The sequence below is a fragment of the Gracilinanus agilis genome, chromosome 4, assembly GCF_016433145.1.
Source record: "Gracilinanus agilis isolate LMUSP501 chromosome 4, AgileGrace, whole genome shotgun sequence".
In the NCBI taxonomy this organism is placed as follows: domain Eukaryota; kingdom Metazoa; phylum Chordata; class Mammalia; order Didelphimorphia; family Didelphidae; genus Gracilinanus; species Gracilinanus agilis.
Window position 1 is genome coordinate 136853715 of NC_058133.1, and position 16167 is coordinate 136869881.

The 16167-nt window shown below is 43.9% G+C and overlaps 1 protein-coding gene across 1 annotated transcript in view; it reads left to right on the forward strand.

Moving 5' to 3' along the window:
• The window catches only part of COQ8A (coenzyme Q8A), a 65071-nt gene that overhangs the window by 27215 nt on the left and 21689 nt on the right, over positions 1–16167 (forward strand). Inside the window, exons 2-3 of the mRNA XM_044677092.1 lie at positions 8856–9041; positions 14590–14994. Of these exons, the coding sequence (XP_044533027.1) occupies positions 8874–9041; positions 14590–14994 (573 nt within the window). The 5' untranslated portion in view covers positions 8856–8873. The remainder of the gene's footprint in view (positions 1–8855; positions 9042–14589; positions 14995–16167) is intronic.

Below are 16167 nucleotides of genomic sequence, written 5' to 3' on the forward strand. Positions count from 1 at the left end.
GGCAGCCCTCAGGACTAGTTGCAGAGAGGGTGTAGAGGTGCTTTGGTATAGGGAGTTTCCTCACCATGGACAGACATAAACCAGTAAAATCACAGATCTAGCCCTTTATCCTGTCCCTGTGCCCTAGGTGGACATTGACCATGTTATCCCCATTGTATAGATGAGAATGAGGGCACGGAGACATTCAATGATTACTGCCAGGAATGAACTGGGACTAGGAACTCAAATCAAGTCAGCGAGCATCTTTCCCAGATACCTTGTTCCCCTTTCAGTATAATAAGGAAGCTTATACTTTAGGGTGTCCTTGTTCCCCAAGACATCCATCGTAACCCCATAGAAATCCTGTTTTTATCACCCAAAAGGGTGATATAATAGAAACCAACCAATCAACTGATCTACACAAGCTGTGGCCTTCTCTTTAGCCTGTGACCTTAGGTGTGGGCAGTATGTTTACAACTTCTCCATCCTTCTCCTGATCAGATCAATCAGGCTTTTGTCAGCCAGAGCACAAATACTCTTTCCTATGTACTGGAGCATCCTCCTTGGAGAGCTGTGGTTTCACAAAGGCACCAACAGAATTTATTTCTAGGCCTCTGACTAGTATCCAAATAGTTCCCTGCCAGTATATGAGCTTAGGACCCACTGCTCAGCTCAGCCTCTACGTTTTCTGGGCAAGCTCTTGAAAGACCTGTTGGGGCATTAGGGATGGGACCATTAGTGTCTTTAAATAAGGCAGATGAGGGGGCAGCTGGGTAGCTCAGTGGATTGAGAGCCAGGCCTAGAGACGGGAGGTCCTAGGTTCAAATCTGACCTCAGACACTTCCTAGCTGTGTGACCCTGGGCAAGTCACTTGACCCCCATTGCCCACCCTTACCATTCTTCTGCCTTGGAGCCAACACACAGTATTGACTCCAAGATGGAAGGTAAGGGTTTAAAAACAAACAAACAAACAAGTAAATAAATAAGGCAGATGATATACATCTATCCCCTCTTCCCTTCTCCCTCTGGCCTGATTTTTGTGCATAGCTGAGTGGATGGAAGAAGGAATAGGGTTTGCTTCTCTATTTGTGGGTAAGTGCTCTTAAGTGATGTTTTTGTTTGTTCACTTGTCTGAGACAGTTGGTAAGCATGTAAGTATAGTTCCATCCTTCAGACAACTTGAGATAGATTCCTTCCTTTAGCTGTGTGAAGACACTAGAACAATCCTTATTTGGGTGACAGGTCTGCAGAGGCGAGGAGCAGATAGGTATAGATAGGTAGTTCAGATTTCCATTCATGCATTTGATTCCTGCCCCTTCCTTCCCTTCCTTCTGAGTAGCTGCAAGAAAGAACCAGTTGCTGATTTTTTTCCTGATGATTTAAAAAAAAGAGGAAAGCAAAACTTTAAAGAATGGGAAAAACAATTTCTTAATAAAGAAACAAAGAGTAAATTGGTGCCTTAGTAAAAGAAACATTTCCTCCACTGGGCAGGAATAAGAGAAAGGCTGCCCCATGGTCTCCATCCAGTATCATTGGACAATAACTCTCCTTTCTTCCTTCTTTCCCTCAGTCATCCCCAGTTCCCTTCAGAAAACTTCTTGAAGTAGAATTTTATAAGCCTCCCAGTAAACTAATGATCCAGGGGACTTTTAGGCTCATTTATTGGAGTGCATGTAAGTTTTGTTTGTTTTTTCATATTCTTGAGGGGATAATAGAAAGGAAGGGAGAGGATAAAAAGCTTCCATTTTAGGTCAAAACCAGAATTGTGCAGAAGTAAGGGAGAGAAGAGGGCCAAAAAAAACGTGAGAGGCCTTTTAATGAGAATATTGGAAAAGGCTCTTTTAATAGTTCTTTGCATTACTTTCTACTGTTTCGCAGAAACTGCCTGCTCTGCTTTTTTCCCTTTCTTATTGAGGGTAGAGCTAAGATGAGAGGTGTTTCTGTTTCCACGGTCCCTATTCCTTCCCTTTCCCCTCTGATCATTATTTTTTAAAAAAGAAAGAAAAAAAAGAAAGAATTCCTAGATGTTACCTTTAATCAGAACAGCTTGTTGCTAGGGGATAAAAACAAATTACTAGTGAATTTACCCTGTCCTTAGGCCAGGGTCTTAACATCATTGGTGGTCTTCTGCAGCTGTAAATTAGCCCAACCATTCTGGAAAGAAATTTGGAATTATTGAGAAAGTAGTTTAAATGTCCTTACAGTTTGACCCAGAAATCCCACTATTAAGTATCTGTCTACCCCAAGATCAAAGATAGAAAGAAAGGTCCCATATACACCAAAATATTCATAGCTGTACTTTTTTTTTTTTTTTTTTTGGTACCAAAGAACTAGAAACAAAGTAGATGCCCAATGACTGGTAATAAACAAATTATGGCACATAAATGTAATAATTCAGAAAACCATAGGAAGACTTAGATGAATTCTAATGCCAAGTGAAATTAGCACAACCAGGAAAACCATTGATGGAAATAACAGCAGGGACCCAGTGTTGTTTAAGAAAGAAGAGGTGAGAAAATACAACTTCCTCCTTTCATTGAAGTGGTGGGGTCCTCCATTGGCTGTCAGATTCAGTTGGTGTGTTCTTTCCTTTTATTGAATGGCCTCCTTCCCCTTCCTTTGTTATTTCTTCAGTCACTAAATATTTATTGTCTTTGTGATAAGGAATGGCTTTCTGAGTCATGGGCGGTAGCATATTTGTAAATATGGGTGATATAAAACAAAAAGATATCTTCGAAGTATGGATTTAGAACTGAAAGGGATCTCAGAGACCATCCAGTTTGAAACTCATTTTTACAGAGTAGGAAACTTTGAGTCCCAGGATGGCAAGTGACCTACCCAGCTTCACACAGCTCATTTGTTAGTGGCAGGGTCATCACTGGAGCCCACACCTGCATTTTCCTGGTCCAGCACACTTAATATCACACAAGCTACTTCTTTCACCTGCAGTCAGCTGGTGGCACAGTGGATCAAGTCCTGGGCCTGGAGTCAGAAAACCCGAGTTCAAGTGCAGCCTCATATGCTAATTAGCTGTGTGATCTTGAACAAGTCACTTAATCTGTTTGCCTTGCTTTCCTCAATTGTAAAATAGGAATAATAATAGCATCTTTATTGTGAGGATCAAATGAGATATTTGTAAAATGCTTAGCATCGTATCTGGCACATAGTAAACTCTTACTTTAATATTTTCCCTTCCTCCCTCCCTCCTTCTTTCCCTCTCTTCCTTACTTCTTTCTTTGCCCTCTCTTCTTTCTCCTTCTCTCCCTCTTTCCCTTCTTTCATCCATCTACCTCTTTCCCTCTCCCTCTTTGCCTCTCTTCCTCCCTTCCCAACAAACGAGGGGTTCTTAATTTTTTGTATCATGAATTGTTTTTGATATCTGGATGTGACTGTTATGTTTCACAGATTCCTCAGTAATGTTGTTAAACATAAAAAATCATATTGAAAAACATGTATACAAATTTTTTAAAAGTTCATGATCCCCAAGTTAAGAACTCCTTTAATCTAGATAAATGGGGTTACTTGCTGAGCTCCTCCTGCTTCTCTTCTCTTTTTCTGTTTTCTATTGATTATGCTTTTTATTTACTATTTTGAAATCTGAGTAGATCTACTTAAAACCAGAAAAATCTCCAACAAATCTAGGTAATTGGGGTTAAGTCCAGGGTGGCACAGGTGAGAAGTGTATGAAGTCACATTTGAACTCAGGTCCTCCCAACTCCAGACCTGGCTCTTTTCCCACTGTGCTACTTAGCTGCCTCCAGTAGGTTCTTTCTAACTTAGGATCTTCACAGCCAGAGGCCAGATGACTGATTATTAGTGATGTTGAAGAGGGAAGTCTGTTATATATAGCTTGGACAGCATGACCTCTTGTGATTCCTCCCAGCACTGAGGTTGTATTCTTGTATCTGGGCCTGCATTTTTCTTGGTGGTTTCATTGGAAGAGTTCCTGTGTAGCTGGCCAAGAATTGGATCTCCCATCTCTTGAGACACAGCTGGCTTTGGGATTAGTTGAGAAGCCAGATGAGCCAATGAAGTTGAGTTTTCCTAGTTGTCCTGCAGGTCCAAGCTGGGCCCAGTTGGTCCTTTCAAACCTTGCCCTGGTAGAATAGCTTTATTCTGACTGGAGTCAGTCTGTTGTCCTGGCCTCTGCAAGAGCAGTGAAGTCAGGATGGGGCTAGAGGGCAAAGTCTGAAGGGAGGGAGTGTGTGGATTTCCTTTTTGACTGAATTAAATATCAGAATGTTTTACAGAGAGGGCAGCTGGGTTGACTCAGTGAATAGAGAACCAGGCCCAGAGACAAGAGGTCCTGGGTTCAAATCTGGCCTCAGACACTTCCTACCTGTGTGACCCTGGGCAAGTCATTTAACCCCCATTGCCTAACCCTTACCCCTCTTCTGACTTGGGACCAATACACAGGATTGACTCCAAGACAGAAGGTATGGGTTTAATTAAAAAAAAAAAAATGTTTTGCAGAGGACAAAGGTAGAATGTTTGTGCTAGTGTTGATTATATCAGTGGACTCTAGCCATTACAGACCCCTGGGGTATGTGTATGTATATTGCTTTTTGATGGGGAATTATCTTTTTAACTTGTGTGGTCTGAAGTGTTAATTTTTTTGCATATGTGAGGACACATACCACACAAATGTACACAGCAAATTTGTTAGAAATATCTAAGAAAAATACCTTACCTTGTACAAATAAATACACTTTATGTGGGATGTAACTGGAGTAAAGGCTAAGGGATGTTTGTTTATGGGAAAAAAATGTACAGATGCATGGAGTCTTATTTCAGTTCAATCGAGATCAGTCATTTAGCAGCCTTGACTCTAGCCATCTGTCTTCCTTGGAAAATGAAGATGAATATCCACTGAGACGGGCTGGTCTCTTAAGGCTATTGACAAGGATTCAGTGTTCAATGGTTTTGCTGTACCTCCAGTGAGGGCAGGTAGGCTGATTATATGCGAAGATTGTTTTATATGAGGAGACAGTAGTCATAAAATATGTGACTTCAAGCTCTTCGAAGTAGATTAGGCAATATATAAAACTAACAACTTAGATTTAAGACTGCCGAAGGACCCATGATGAAATATGCTATCATCTCCTGACAGAGAGGAGGACTAAATATACAGATGGATGCACATATTTTTGGACACAACAAATATGAGAATTTGTTTTGCCTGACTATACATATTTGTTAGAGAAGTGGGTGAAGGAAGAGGAAATAATGTGTGTTGAAAAAAATTAATTAAATTAAAAAATAAGTTCATTCTTTCATGAATATTTGATATGCAAACATCTATTAAGTACATAGTGGAAGCAGAGTACTTGTTAGCTGGTGGGAAAAACCACATTTGTGTGTAGAGTATTTTGGTGCTGGAATACGGAGTTAGATAATATGATCACTTGCCCACCTGAGCTTACAGTCAAGAAGGGATATATACATGAGTAACCATAACAAATAATATTGTGTGATGCATGCACATGCATACACATAAGATACAGAATAAAGAACCATGTTAAGTTTGAAAGGCAGAGAAGATCATTACTGACCCATTCATGTAATGAAGCCTATCTTGAAATCCCCCCAAACATCTGCCATTCCTTTTTCCCCCATTGCTTTGCATTTAATTTGTCTATATTTTCTGTTTTCTTATCTGCATTTGGATTGTTTCTTCATGAGGGTAGGGATTATTTTGTCATTGTTTTGATCATCTTTGTGTCCCCAGCTCCTAGTGCAGTGTCTGGCATATAGTAGATACTTCATAAATGCTAAATGGATGGATGGATGGATGGATTGTGATGGGGGTGAGTAGGGCAGAGAGCTGGGAAACCTTCTTAGGTGGTACTTGAGTTGGACTTTAAAGGAAGGTGGAAATTCAGCAGTTAAGAAAAGAGTAGGCTATTCTCTCATTTTTTCCCCTTTTACAGGGACGGTTTTGATTGAGATGCTTGCCTTTTAGTCACTGATCACAATAAGTTAACCTCAACAGTCAGTAATGACCAAACAGGGAAAATTGGGGCCATTTGCACAATGGCTTTTGCCCCAGTGATTTTTTTTAAAATTAGGTGAAAAAGCCTGTCTGAAATAGAGAAAAGTCTCAGATTAAAAAAAAAAACTGTCATCACTTAAATCAGGCTCACAAAATGTTGCCTCGTAGAGGTCTTCTGGTGACCTGCTTTAATAAAAATATTAGACTGAAGCCTTGTAATTAACACATCATTTGTATGTAAATGAGAGCATCCATGGTGCTAGAAAAGTCATTTTCCTGAATTAACCCCGTTCCCCATGTATAATCATTTTTACTTTCAATTCTGTTAAATTCTGAAATAGAAGGGGGCTGAATGAATGAGGTTTAACTTGTTTGTTGTTAGCTGTCCTGGGAGAAGGTTTGATGAAGGAAAAAGTTGAAACCAGAGGCTTTGACTTGATCAAGACGTTTCAGAAATCTTCTCTTATTTAGAACCAGTCATTGGATCTAGAAATAATTGTAGGGATTCGCTTTTTCAACTCCTTCATTGGACAGTAAGAAAAGCAAGGAGAACTAATGTGACCTGAATAATATTACCGAGATGATTATCATCATCATCATCATAGTATAGGAAGGCATGTTAATATTGTGCTTTAGGATTAATGGAATGTCACCTTCCAATAAACCCATGGTTATTTCAGATACTAATATTAGTTTTAGAGATAAAGAAGCTGAGCCTCAGAGAGTATGCTGAAACCTCTGGACTCATGCTCAGATTAATTTTTAAATGTATACAATAAAATATAGCAGGTTATGAATTTAAAAAATTATACTGAAATAAAAATATAACTATTTTTTTCATCCAAGCTCACAGATTTAGGTTAAGAACCTTTGCTCTAGATTAACTTGGACAAAAGAGAACAAGCCTCTGGGCACCAAGGCAGTGCAGTGAGTGTCCTTTCTATTCAGGGCCTTGGGAAGCTGTGGAGTAGAGCAGTTGTCAGGACTGGCACTTGCCTGGGGTGCCTTTTCACAATGCCTCTTTAGCTAGCTTGGAATGGACATTTTGTGGGCATCTCTGACATCTGTACTAAGAGGGAAGGGGGAGGGGAAGGGAAGGGATGACTGTTGGGAGATGGCATCAGGAGGATCCAAGCTTTAATTACATGACCTTTTGTGGGACTGTAAGAGAGGGTCTTGTCCTTGTTTATAGGAGAAGCCCAGGAGAAAGAAGTGAAGCCCAGGGGTATGTGATGCCAGTGTGAACCTTTTTAGAATCTCTTCCTCTCCTCCAGGTTACAGGATCATGCATTAGGCAAAAACTTACCTGCTTTTGATTAGGGTGTGTATGATTATTTGTTCCAGAGCAGCTCCCTGCCCCTTGAGGCAGGTAGGTGAGGTGCTGATAAACTAAGGAGATACTGTTCTCTGAATTGATTGATTGTGCCAGGTCCTCCCACTTCCAGATCAGGCTACCTGGTATAACCTCTGTCTACAGACTTAAAAATTTCCTGGATGCAGCTGGGTGGCTCAGTGGATTGAGATCCAGGCCCAGAGATAGGAGGTCCTGGGTTCAAATCTGGCCTCAGACCCTTCCTAGCTGTGTGACCCTGGGCAAGCCCCTTAACCCCCATTGCCTAGCCCTTACCCTTCTTCTGCCTTGGAACCAATACATAGTATAGATTCTAAAACAGAAGGTAAGAGTTAAAAAAAATATTCCTGAACCAAAGCCCATGTGGGAGTGGAGGAGAAGATAAGGAGCCTGTTTTTTCTAATTCTATCAGCATGGTTCCATCTGAAAAGTGAAGGTGCTCCTCACTGCTGACTCTTCTTGTCCACCCTCTTCCTTCTTGATCACTTGGGCTTTGGGCACTGGTCATCGTCCCCCTTGGTAGACAAGCTTTCCTCTCTGTGTTTTCATATAACTGCCCTCTAGTGTTTCATTCTCTCACTCTCCCTTGGAACACTTTTATGAATGTGTTTGTGGCCTGCCAGGAGTCACTTGGCTGTGGTTCAAGGTATAGACCTTCTTGTCCGGACCTACTCCTGGTGTGGGCATGTCCTTTGGTCTCTTAGTTTGACATGTTGGAGAGGGGACAGGTGAAGGGAGAGGGACATGTAGCTGTCCATGGAGGAGAGGAAGTTAACCTGGGAAAGAGCCTTCAAACCTCTCAAAATCAGCCATCAGGGTGGTTATTATTGTCTAAATCAGTTTTGGGGTAAGAACAGCTTAGCTAATAGAATTAATGTGGAGAGTCCACAGAGAGTATTGAGCTGTGTCCAGGCAGCTAGCTGGCACTGAGCCTGGAGCCAGGAAGACCTGAGTTCAAATAGTAGACACACTACCTATGTGATCCTGGGCAATTCATTTAAACTCTTTCTACCTCGGTTTCTGAATGCAAAATAGGGATAATAATATCACCTCCTTTCCATGGTTGTGGTGAGGATCCAATGATATGATAGTTGTAAAGGGCATAAATAGCAGAGTGCCTGGCACATAGTAGGCACTTAGTAAATGCTTATTCCCTTGTTTTGGGGGGCCTCTGACATAGATTGAGGCTCTACCTGGGCATTTCAGAGACTTCTGTGCTTGAGAACCTTTGCCCTGAATATGATCTTCTTTGCCCTTAGAGCTGTTATAAGGCTATTGGATATTCATTCCAGAGGCAACCCAAGGCTCTGACTACATCTTTATCATGTCTTCTTCTAGCCAGTCTGGATCTAAGGGAGGAAAATCTTAAATAATTTCAGTGGAAATATGAAATGTTTCATCACCCTTTATGTAGAGGGGGTCACGTTGTTTGAATGGGGTTTTAGTAACCCAAGTTATCTAACTTTGAGCCAAATGTTCAGTCTTTCTGTGGTTTAGAAGCATCATTTCTGACTTGTTCCTCTTCTCTTTCAGCCTTAACGGAGGTCCACCATGTTGGGGGATGCCATCATGGTGATCAAAGGCTTAGCCAAGCTGACCCAAGCTGTGCTGGAGACCCACCTCCAGTACCTGGGCTTTGGCGGGGAGCTTATCACAGCAGCCAGGGCCCTGCAGAGCACAGCTGAGGAACAGTTTAGTGTGGTCATGGCAAGAATGCAGGTAAGGTGGTCCATCTTCCTTCATGGCCTTTCTGGGGCCTGGGTGAGGAAGTGGTCTCAGCGGATGGTGACCCCCCTGGTCTAGAGTCCAAGCCTCATAGTGGGGTCAGAGATTACAGAACTGTCCTGTTCTTCCAGACGGGGGGGGGGGGGGGGGCGCCTAGAAACAGCTTCCCTCATTGCAGCAAGAGCCACACCATCTTTAGTCACAACTTCTCTCTTAAAAAGAGTGACAGGAAAGGTGTACCTCATTTAACACACTGAATAGATGCTGAAAAAGCTTTAGTAGCTGAGTCTGTCAGCACTCGAAGGGCCCTGGGAGCCCATCTCGGGGTACTCCTTCATTTTACAGAGAGGAGACTGAGGACCTTGCCCAAGGTTAAACAGCTGTGACAGAGTGGAAAGCCAGGACTTGAACCCATGCCTTCTGACTCCACGGTACTACTCTGCCTCCATTCCTAAAAGTATCAGAGGAGCTTAAAAGGATCCTTTAAACTCCCAAAGTTTTCTGTGGAGTGAGCGGTGATTCCATTCTGTAGTCCCAATAGTAGATCACAGTCCTGCAGCACTTCAGATGTAGCAAGCATAGCCATCTTGGGAGATGGGCAGCAACCCAAGCATGAGATCAGCATAACATGAGAGGGCTGAGGCTTGGAGAGCCTGAGGCCTAGAGTCCTCTAGCCAGAGAAAGGGAGGACTCAAACCCAGGCTTTCTGAGTCTAGGCTCTTCTGACTTTCCAGTCAAAAGGAAGAACCATCCAAACATACTGCTGGATGTTAAGGTTTTTATAAGTGAGGAAGGCACACCTCTGCCCTTTGCAGGGCCCTCCCAATACAACAATCTATCTGTTGGCCTCTTAAAGTCAAGATGGGTTCATTTTATTGCATTTTGCCCAATCTGGGGGAATGCTTCTGGAAAAACATTGTAGACCCGAGCCTGGTTTTTGGAATGTTCCTGAAGCAGGCTGGCCCTGTCTCCTCTGGACAGCTCTGCTCACTGTGGCCTGGATCTAGCCTTCGTCTGATGGAGCTTTCTCCTGTGATGGGGCCCAGGGAGCACTTTTCTCCTGTTCATGTTGGCCCCTGGTCTCTCTCCTCATGGCTACTGGGCTGGGAGCCAGGCAGGCTTTCAGCAACCTTTTCCCCTCACTTCTCCCTCTCCCTCCTTCTGGAGGGCAGGATGGGGGTTGGGGGCTGGCTGGGGCTGGGGATGCAGAGGGAGGAACTTTGTTGTTGTTGTTGTAGTTGTTATCATCATCATCATCATTTACCATTTGTGCCAAGGCCCAGAACTCCTTGAGCTTTTTGGTCTTTTTTTTTTTTTAGTTGAAAGTTGCAAATAAAAATGGACACTTAGGAGAATGTTTACAAGTAGGGATTGCTACCCAGAGCTTTGAGAATGCCTGTGTCATAATTTTAGCTGCTGATTGTTTGTTTGTATAGTGAACTTCCTTTAGTCTCTCCCCCATGTACCCAGTGCCAGCTCCTTCTAATTTTGTTTTTGGCTTGTTTTCTTTCTCTTGAAAGCCCTAGGAGTGCTGTATGGCACCCTACCCCATTGGGGAGAGTCCTTTAGTCCCAGACTTTATAGAGCACTTGTCCAAATCCCTCATTTTTCACAGGAGGAAATAAGCCTAGAAGGGGGAAGGGAGCCTTGGCCACAGTCTCACAGAATCAGTGATGGATCCAAGGTGAGAAGTGAGGGCTTTCTACTTGCTAGTCTAGCATTCCCTCCACTTCCTTTCTTCAAACCTGTCCTAACCTGTGAAAGCATGGTTTGTGTTCACAGTTGCCATCATTTCCCCCTAGTTTCTCTATAGTGAGTCAGTCTGACTTGGGCAGAATTCAGGAATGGAAGGGAATTCCCTGGGGAAAACATTTCTGTGTGTCCCTCACTCCCACCCCCACCCTACTGAGAGACAGAGGACGTCGAGGTGGAGTGGGGTGAACTTTGAGCATATTCTCCCATAAAAGGAATACATCTCCCACTGCCTGTGCAAAAAAGTGTAAGAACTGGGTGACTTGGGGTTCCTTGTTCTTCTCTTCCCTGCTCACTCCATTCCCTCTTCTCAGGGTAGCCTGCAGATGACCAGAAGTGTACTGGCTCTCTCAGCCCCCTGACGCTGCCCCCAGAGCAGGGAGGGCAGTCTGTCTTGGGGATAGTGATTAGAAGATCTTTGGAGGGCTCACGCTCAATCTCCAGGTCACTGTGAGTGGCCCTGCCCTGGTAGAGGGGGTTTCCTCACTGAGCATCCCTGCACCAATGCAGTCATGGGTCTCTGTTGAGGAAAAACAGACAGACTGCCTCCCTCCCCAAGACAGACAAAATTCCAATAAGCTTCAAATTTTTTCATAAGCTCCCAGCCTGGAATCAGATGGCTTGCATTCAGTTCTCAGCTCCTTCACTTGTTAGTTGGGTGACTTCGTTTTCCCTTCTGTAAAGTGAGAGGTGCCTTTCTTGGCCTAATAGAGGCCACACTGTTCTGAGTCACAGGCTCATGGCCAAGACCACTCAGCCCTTGTCCTTCTCTGGGTGAAGTGTTTTTAATGGAAATAGGCAGACCAGGGGCTCTGTCAGGAGCGAGGAGGTTCCCAGGTACCACTGTTGCCACAAAAACCTTTGGCCAAGAGAATGGAGCCCAGAATTCTAGCATAATCTATCCATTAGCAAGGTTGGCAGCTGCCAATCACGGAGGTCAGTGGCCCCGCAGTCACCAGAGGTCATGCCTCCCAATACACCATGGTGCTTACATAAGGGCCAGTGAGGCAAACTCCACCAAGACTGTGATTGGTCTGTAAGTGAGGGGAAGGGTCTGATGAGAGGGCTCCGGAGTCCATGGTGACAGGGAAACAGGACGTTCTGTGCCAGAGACCCAGTGCTGGGCAGAACATCTCACTGCATAGACTTCACCCAATGCTCATCTTCCTTCTCTCCCTCATGAGACAAGACTAGCTCAGGTACCTGAGCTCTGACAGACTGCTGCTAAGACCTACACGATTAGATCCAGGTCTGATTGTAGAGATTAATTGCAATGATTAACTAACTAATAACTAATCAATCAGTTATTTCACCCTACAAGAGAAAGGTTATTGGCATGTCCTCAAGAGTGCATCTACCTATTTTTGTGGAGGCAGGAGAAGGAAAGACACCATAAAGTGACTGGAGGAGCTCTGGCTAGCCTCTGACTGGCTTTTGACTTCCTAGGCATAGAAATTTAATTATAGAAACAGAAATTTAGATAAGACCTTCCCTCTCCACTGGGACCATAGCTTTTTGGCATCACTAGGACATTGACGACACTGTTGTTACTCCTTCCTCTCTTTCATATAGAAATTATTTCTTAAGGGCGTTGTGTGGATCAAATGAAATATTTTTAAAAAGCTCTTAGTGTGATGACTGGCACTAAATGCTTATTCCTTTCCTTAAAAGTTTAATCATGATCTGACTTTCCTTGGGTTTTCCACTAGATTTCCCCACTGTCACTTGATGAGTGCTGAGGGATTATAAGCTAAGTTTAATATATTCTAAGAGAAACACATTAGAATGTTAAATAAAGCACAGGTTGTATCCACATTATTCTCCTACTCACTAAATTACAGTAGCTCTCTATTGCTTATAGGTCCAAATACAAACATCTGCCTTCAACATTTAAAACCCGTTACAACTGGACTTCAGTCTACCTTTCCAGCCTTATTATATATTACCTCCTTTTTAGTACTCTGTAGTTCACTCTGTAGGTCTGAACTGTAGAGTATATTAAGGGGAGTAATATATAATATTCCATGTATGATTATTACATATTATAGGTAATAGATATTAGTCTGCTATACAGTATTCCACCACTTTCCAGCCTGCCTTTGAACAGGTTCTCTCCTCATGCCTGAGTGCACTCACTTCTCAGCACTGCCTTTAAAAACCCTTTATTTCTTTGCGAGTTCAGCCCAAGTACCATCTTCTATGCGAGGCCCTTCTGCGCCCCCCCCTTCCCCCCAGCTCCTGTGTTTCCTCTCTAAAATGGTTGTTTTTATTTCATCTGTATTCTATACACGCATATGTGTACATGTCGTCTCCTTGGATAAAATATAAGCTCTTTGAGGGCAGGAGCAGAGCTTTTTCTTCTTTGTGTCATCAGTGGCCCTTGGTACCAGGCCCTTAATAAATAATTGATTGGTTGATTGATGAATCTGCCCTTTCCTGATTCATATAATGCATTCCAAAATCAGTCTATGTTCATCATCCAGGACTACATGCTTTGGATGTCATATGCTGCCGGACCACTTCCCAAGAGAATGGGTCGTCCTCAGCATTCTCTTCCCTTAGGATTGATTTCCTAGCCTAGAAGAGCCATATGTGACTGTGATTAATTCGATTATGCAGATGGGGAATTGGCACAGTGTGGTGAGAAAAAGAGCCTAAGGTCAAGAGGGTCAGTTAACAGGAATAACACAGGTCTGAAAGTCAAGAGCCCTGGAGCCTCCTCTTGCTATTTGGTCCTCCAAAATCTGGCTCTGACTTACAGAGCCACTCTTTCTTCACATTACTCCCCCTCACTCATGCCCAGCCACACGGGGCTACTGGGGGCTGCCATCTCTGGTCTGCTGGTGTTCCTAGGGCTTAGGATTCCCTCTTTCCTTATCTTCTCTTCCATCTATTCAAGTATTTCCCATCCTATGGGGCCTAGGTCTGATGCACTGTCTCCTGTGGTCCTTCCCACTGAAAGCACTCTTCCTCCTCAGATTTTTCCAGAACACTTGCCTGGGGCTGGGGGCAGGGTAGGGGGTGTCTCTCCTTTGCTCCGATCCAATCGTACTTTGTCCTTTACTTCCTCCTGTACATGTCATATCCCACGTAGTAGAAAGTAAGCTTCGTGTCCAGAGGTTTGGAACTGAGGGTCTGTGAACTCATTTTGATAAAAATATTTTTATTTTGATAAAAATATTTAATTATGTTTCCTTTATAATCCTATCTTTTATTGTATGTATTCAAAAACATTCTTCTGAGAAAGAGTCCCTAGAGCATCTGAGGGGTCCATAAAAGAGGGTAAGAACCCTTGACCTTGAGAGGACTGTTCATTTTGATCATTGTACCACTGTCACTTATCTTAGTGCTCTGTGTGTGGTAGGCATTTAATACACAGCTGGTTGACTTGAATTGCTAAATATATTGAGAGTTGTTTCTCAAGAACCTTCCACAATTAAGGGGCCTTGTTGCCTCATAACGACCCTGTGAGGTCTCTGGGAAAACAAATGATATTAAAGATGAAGAGTCCCAAAGTTGGGTGACTTGTCCAAGGCCACTTGACAAATTTGTAGCAGAGCCAGAATTAGAATTCCATTTTTCTGGCTCTAGGTAATGGATGGGAGATTGAGGCAGGTAGATTTTCCTTGCTCAGAAGCCTTTGAAAGTAGAAGACATTGCAGAATAGTTAAAGGTGGTCCTGTCCAAAGGCAGGATGCTGGACCAGGTGGCTTCCTGGGCTGTGATGAGACTCGTTATTCTGCTGTTGTTTTCTTTGTCTCCTCTGAACATTGTTTTGCTTTCTTGACAGGGTACAGATCAGGCTCAGGAGCGCTACTCGGACACCGGGGATGATCCAGGCTCTGAACTCCACTTCTCAGGGCCAGAGGCCACACAGGCTTCAGACTTTTCTGCCTCTGCTCCTCCTCCTCCTCCTCCCTTTCCTGACCAGTTCCATAGAGAGGGCCCTGCTCCTGCCTATGTTTCAAATGGACCTTTTGGGGAAGCTGGGGCTTCAGGCCAGCCCTTTGGTCCTGCCTCAGGGAAAATCCAAGGGAAACTTTTTGGAGACCCTAGGGACCCATTTGCTGCTTCAGTCATGCAGAGAAGGTTTTTCCACCAGGACCAGTCTTCAGTGGGGGGTCTCACTGCCGAGGATATCGAGAAAGCCCGGCAGAGCAAGACTCAGCCTGGAAACAAGCCCCACAAACAGATGGTACGTGAAAGGCCTGTTGCAGGCCTTAGAAGGAGGAGGAGCGCTTGATGGGGGAAGGTCTCCTGTCTCTTACATTTCTGCACTTGTGTTTCTCTCGGGCATCTGTGCTGGCTGGGATGTGTCCACCAAGGGGTCTGGTAGATGGCAGCTCTCCGTGGGGAAGGGGGAGGGGAAAAGGGAGGGCTTCAGTCTTGGGCCCAAAGTGTGGGAAGAACAAGAGGCGTCTCTGTTCCTCTCTGTAGGCCCATCCCCTCTGCCTGTACCGCCCTTCCTGGGCCTTGGCAGAGACAGAGGCGGGTGCTGAGGTGTATGGGATGGGGAAGGTGGAGGGATGGCAAGCCTGGGGCTTTCGTGGTGGCTTCAGAGTCCATCACCACTTCCTTCCACAGCTGTTTTCCATGACTCTGGTGTAGGAAGGAAGGTGGCTTTTAGCTTATTGGCTTCTCTGAGGCTTAGCTATCATGGAGCTCAGCTTTAGAGATGGAAGGGACCCCAACACATGCATTTTACAATGGAATAACTGACTTGCTGAGTGGAGGGGCCTTGCCCTAGGTCACACAGATAGTGAGTTGCCGAGCCAGGATTTGAACCCTGGTTCTCTGGCTCTGTGTCTAGTGATCTTGGGGAGAAAATGAGGATAAATGTGACCCTCTATTGGAAGTATTTCAACCTTCTCTTGGGGGAAAGGTGGGACTATTAATATTATCAGTTATTATTTTATCATCACCATCATCATTAGTAGCAGTATAGCTTATAAATATGACTTTAACTCCTAAAAGCACAGGCTTTGTGAATGGAATATGTTGGTATGTAGTTATTAATGCATAGGGAAGGAACCAGGATCAGCTTTTTTTTTTTTTTTTTTTGTTTTTTTTAAACCCTTGTACTTCGGTGCATTGTCTCATAGGTGGAAGATTGGTAAGGGTGGGCAATGGGGGTCAAGTGACTTGCCCAGGGTCACACAGCTGGGAAGTGGCTGAGGCCGGGTTTGAACCTAGGACCTCCTGTCTCTAGGCCTGACTCTCACTCCACTGAGCTACCCAGCTGCCCCCAGGATCAGCTTTTTAAAAAAAAAAAAAATGATGTCCAAGCTTGGGGTCTCTTCTCCTTCCCCTCAGACCCAGAGGGTAAATTATAAATTAGTCTCAGGCTGTATTGATGGTTTTAGACCTT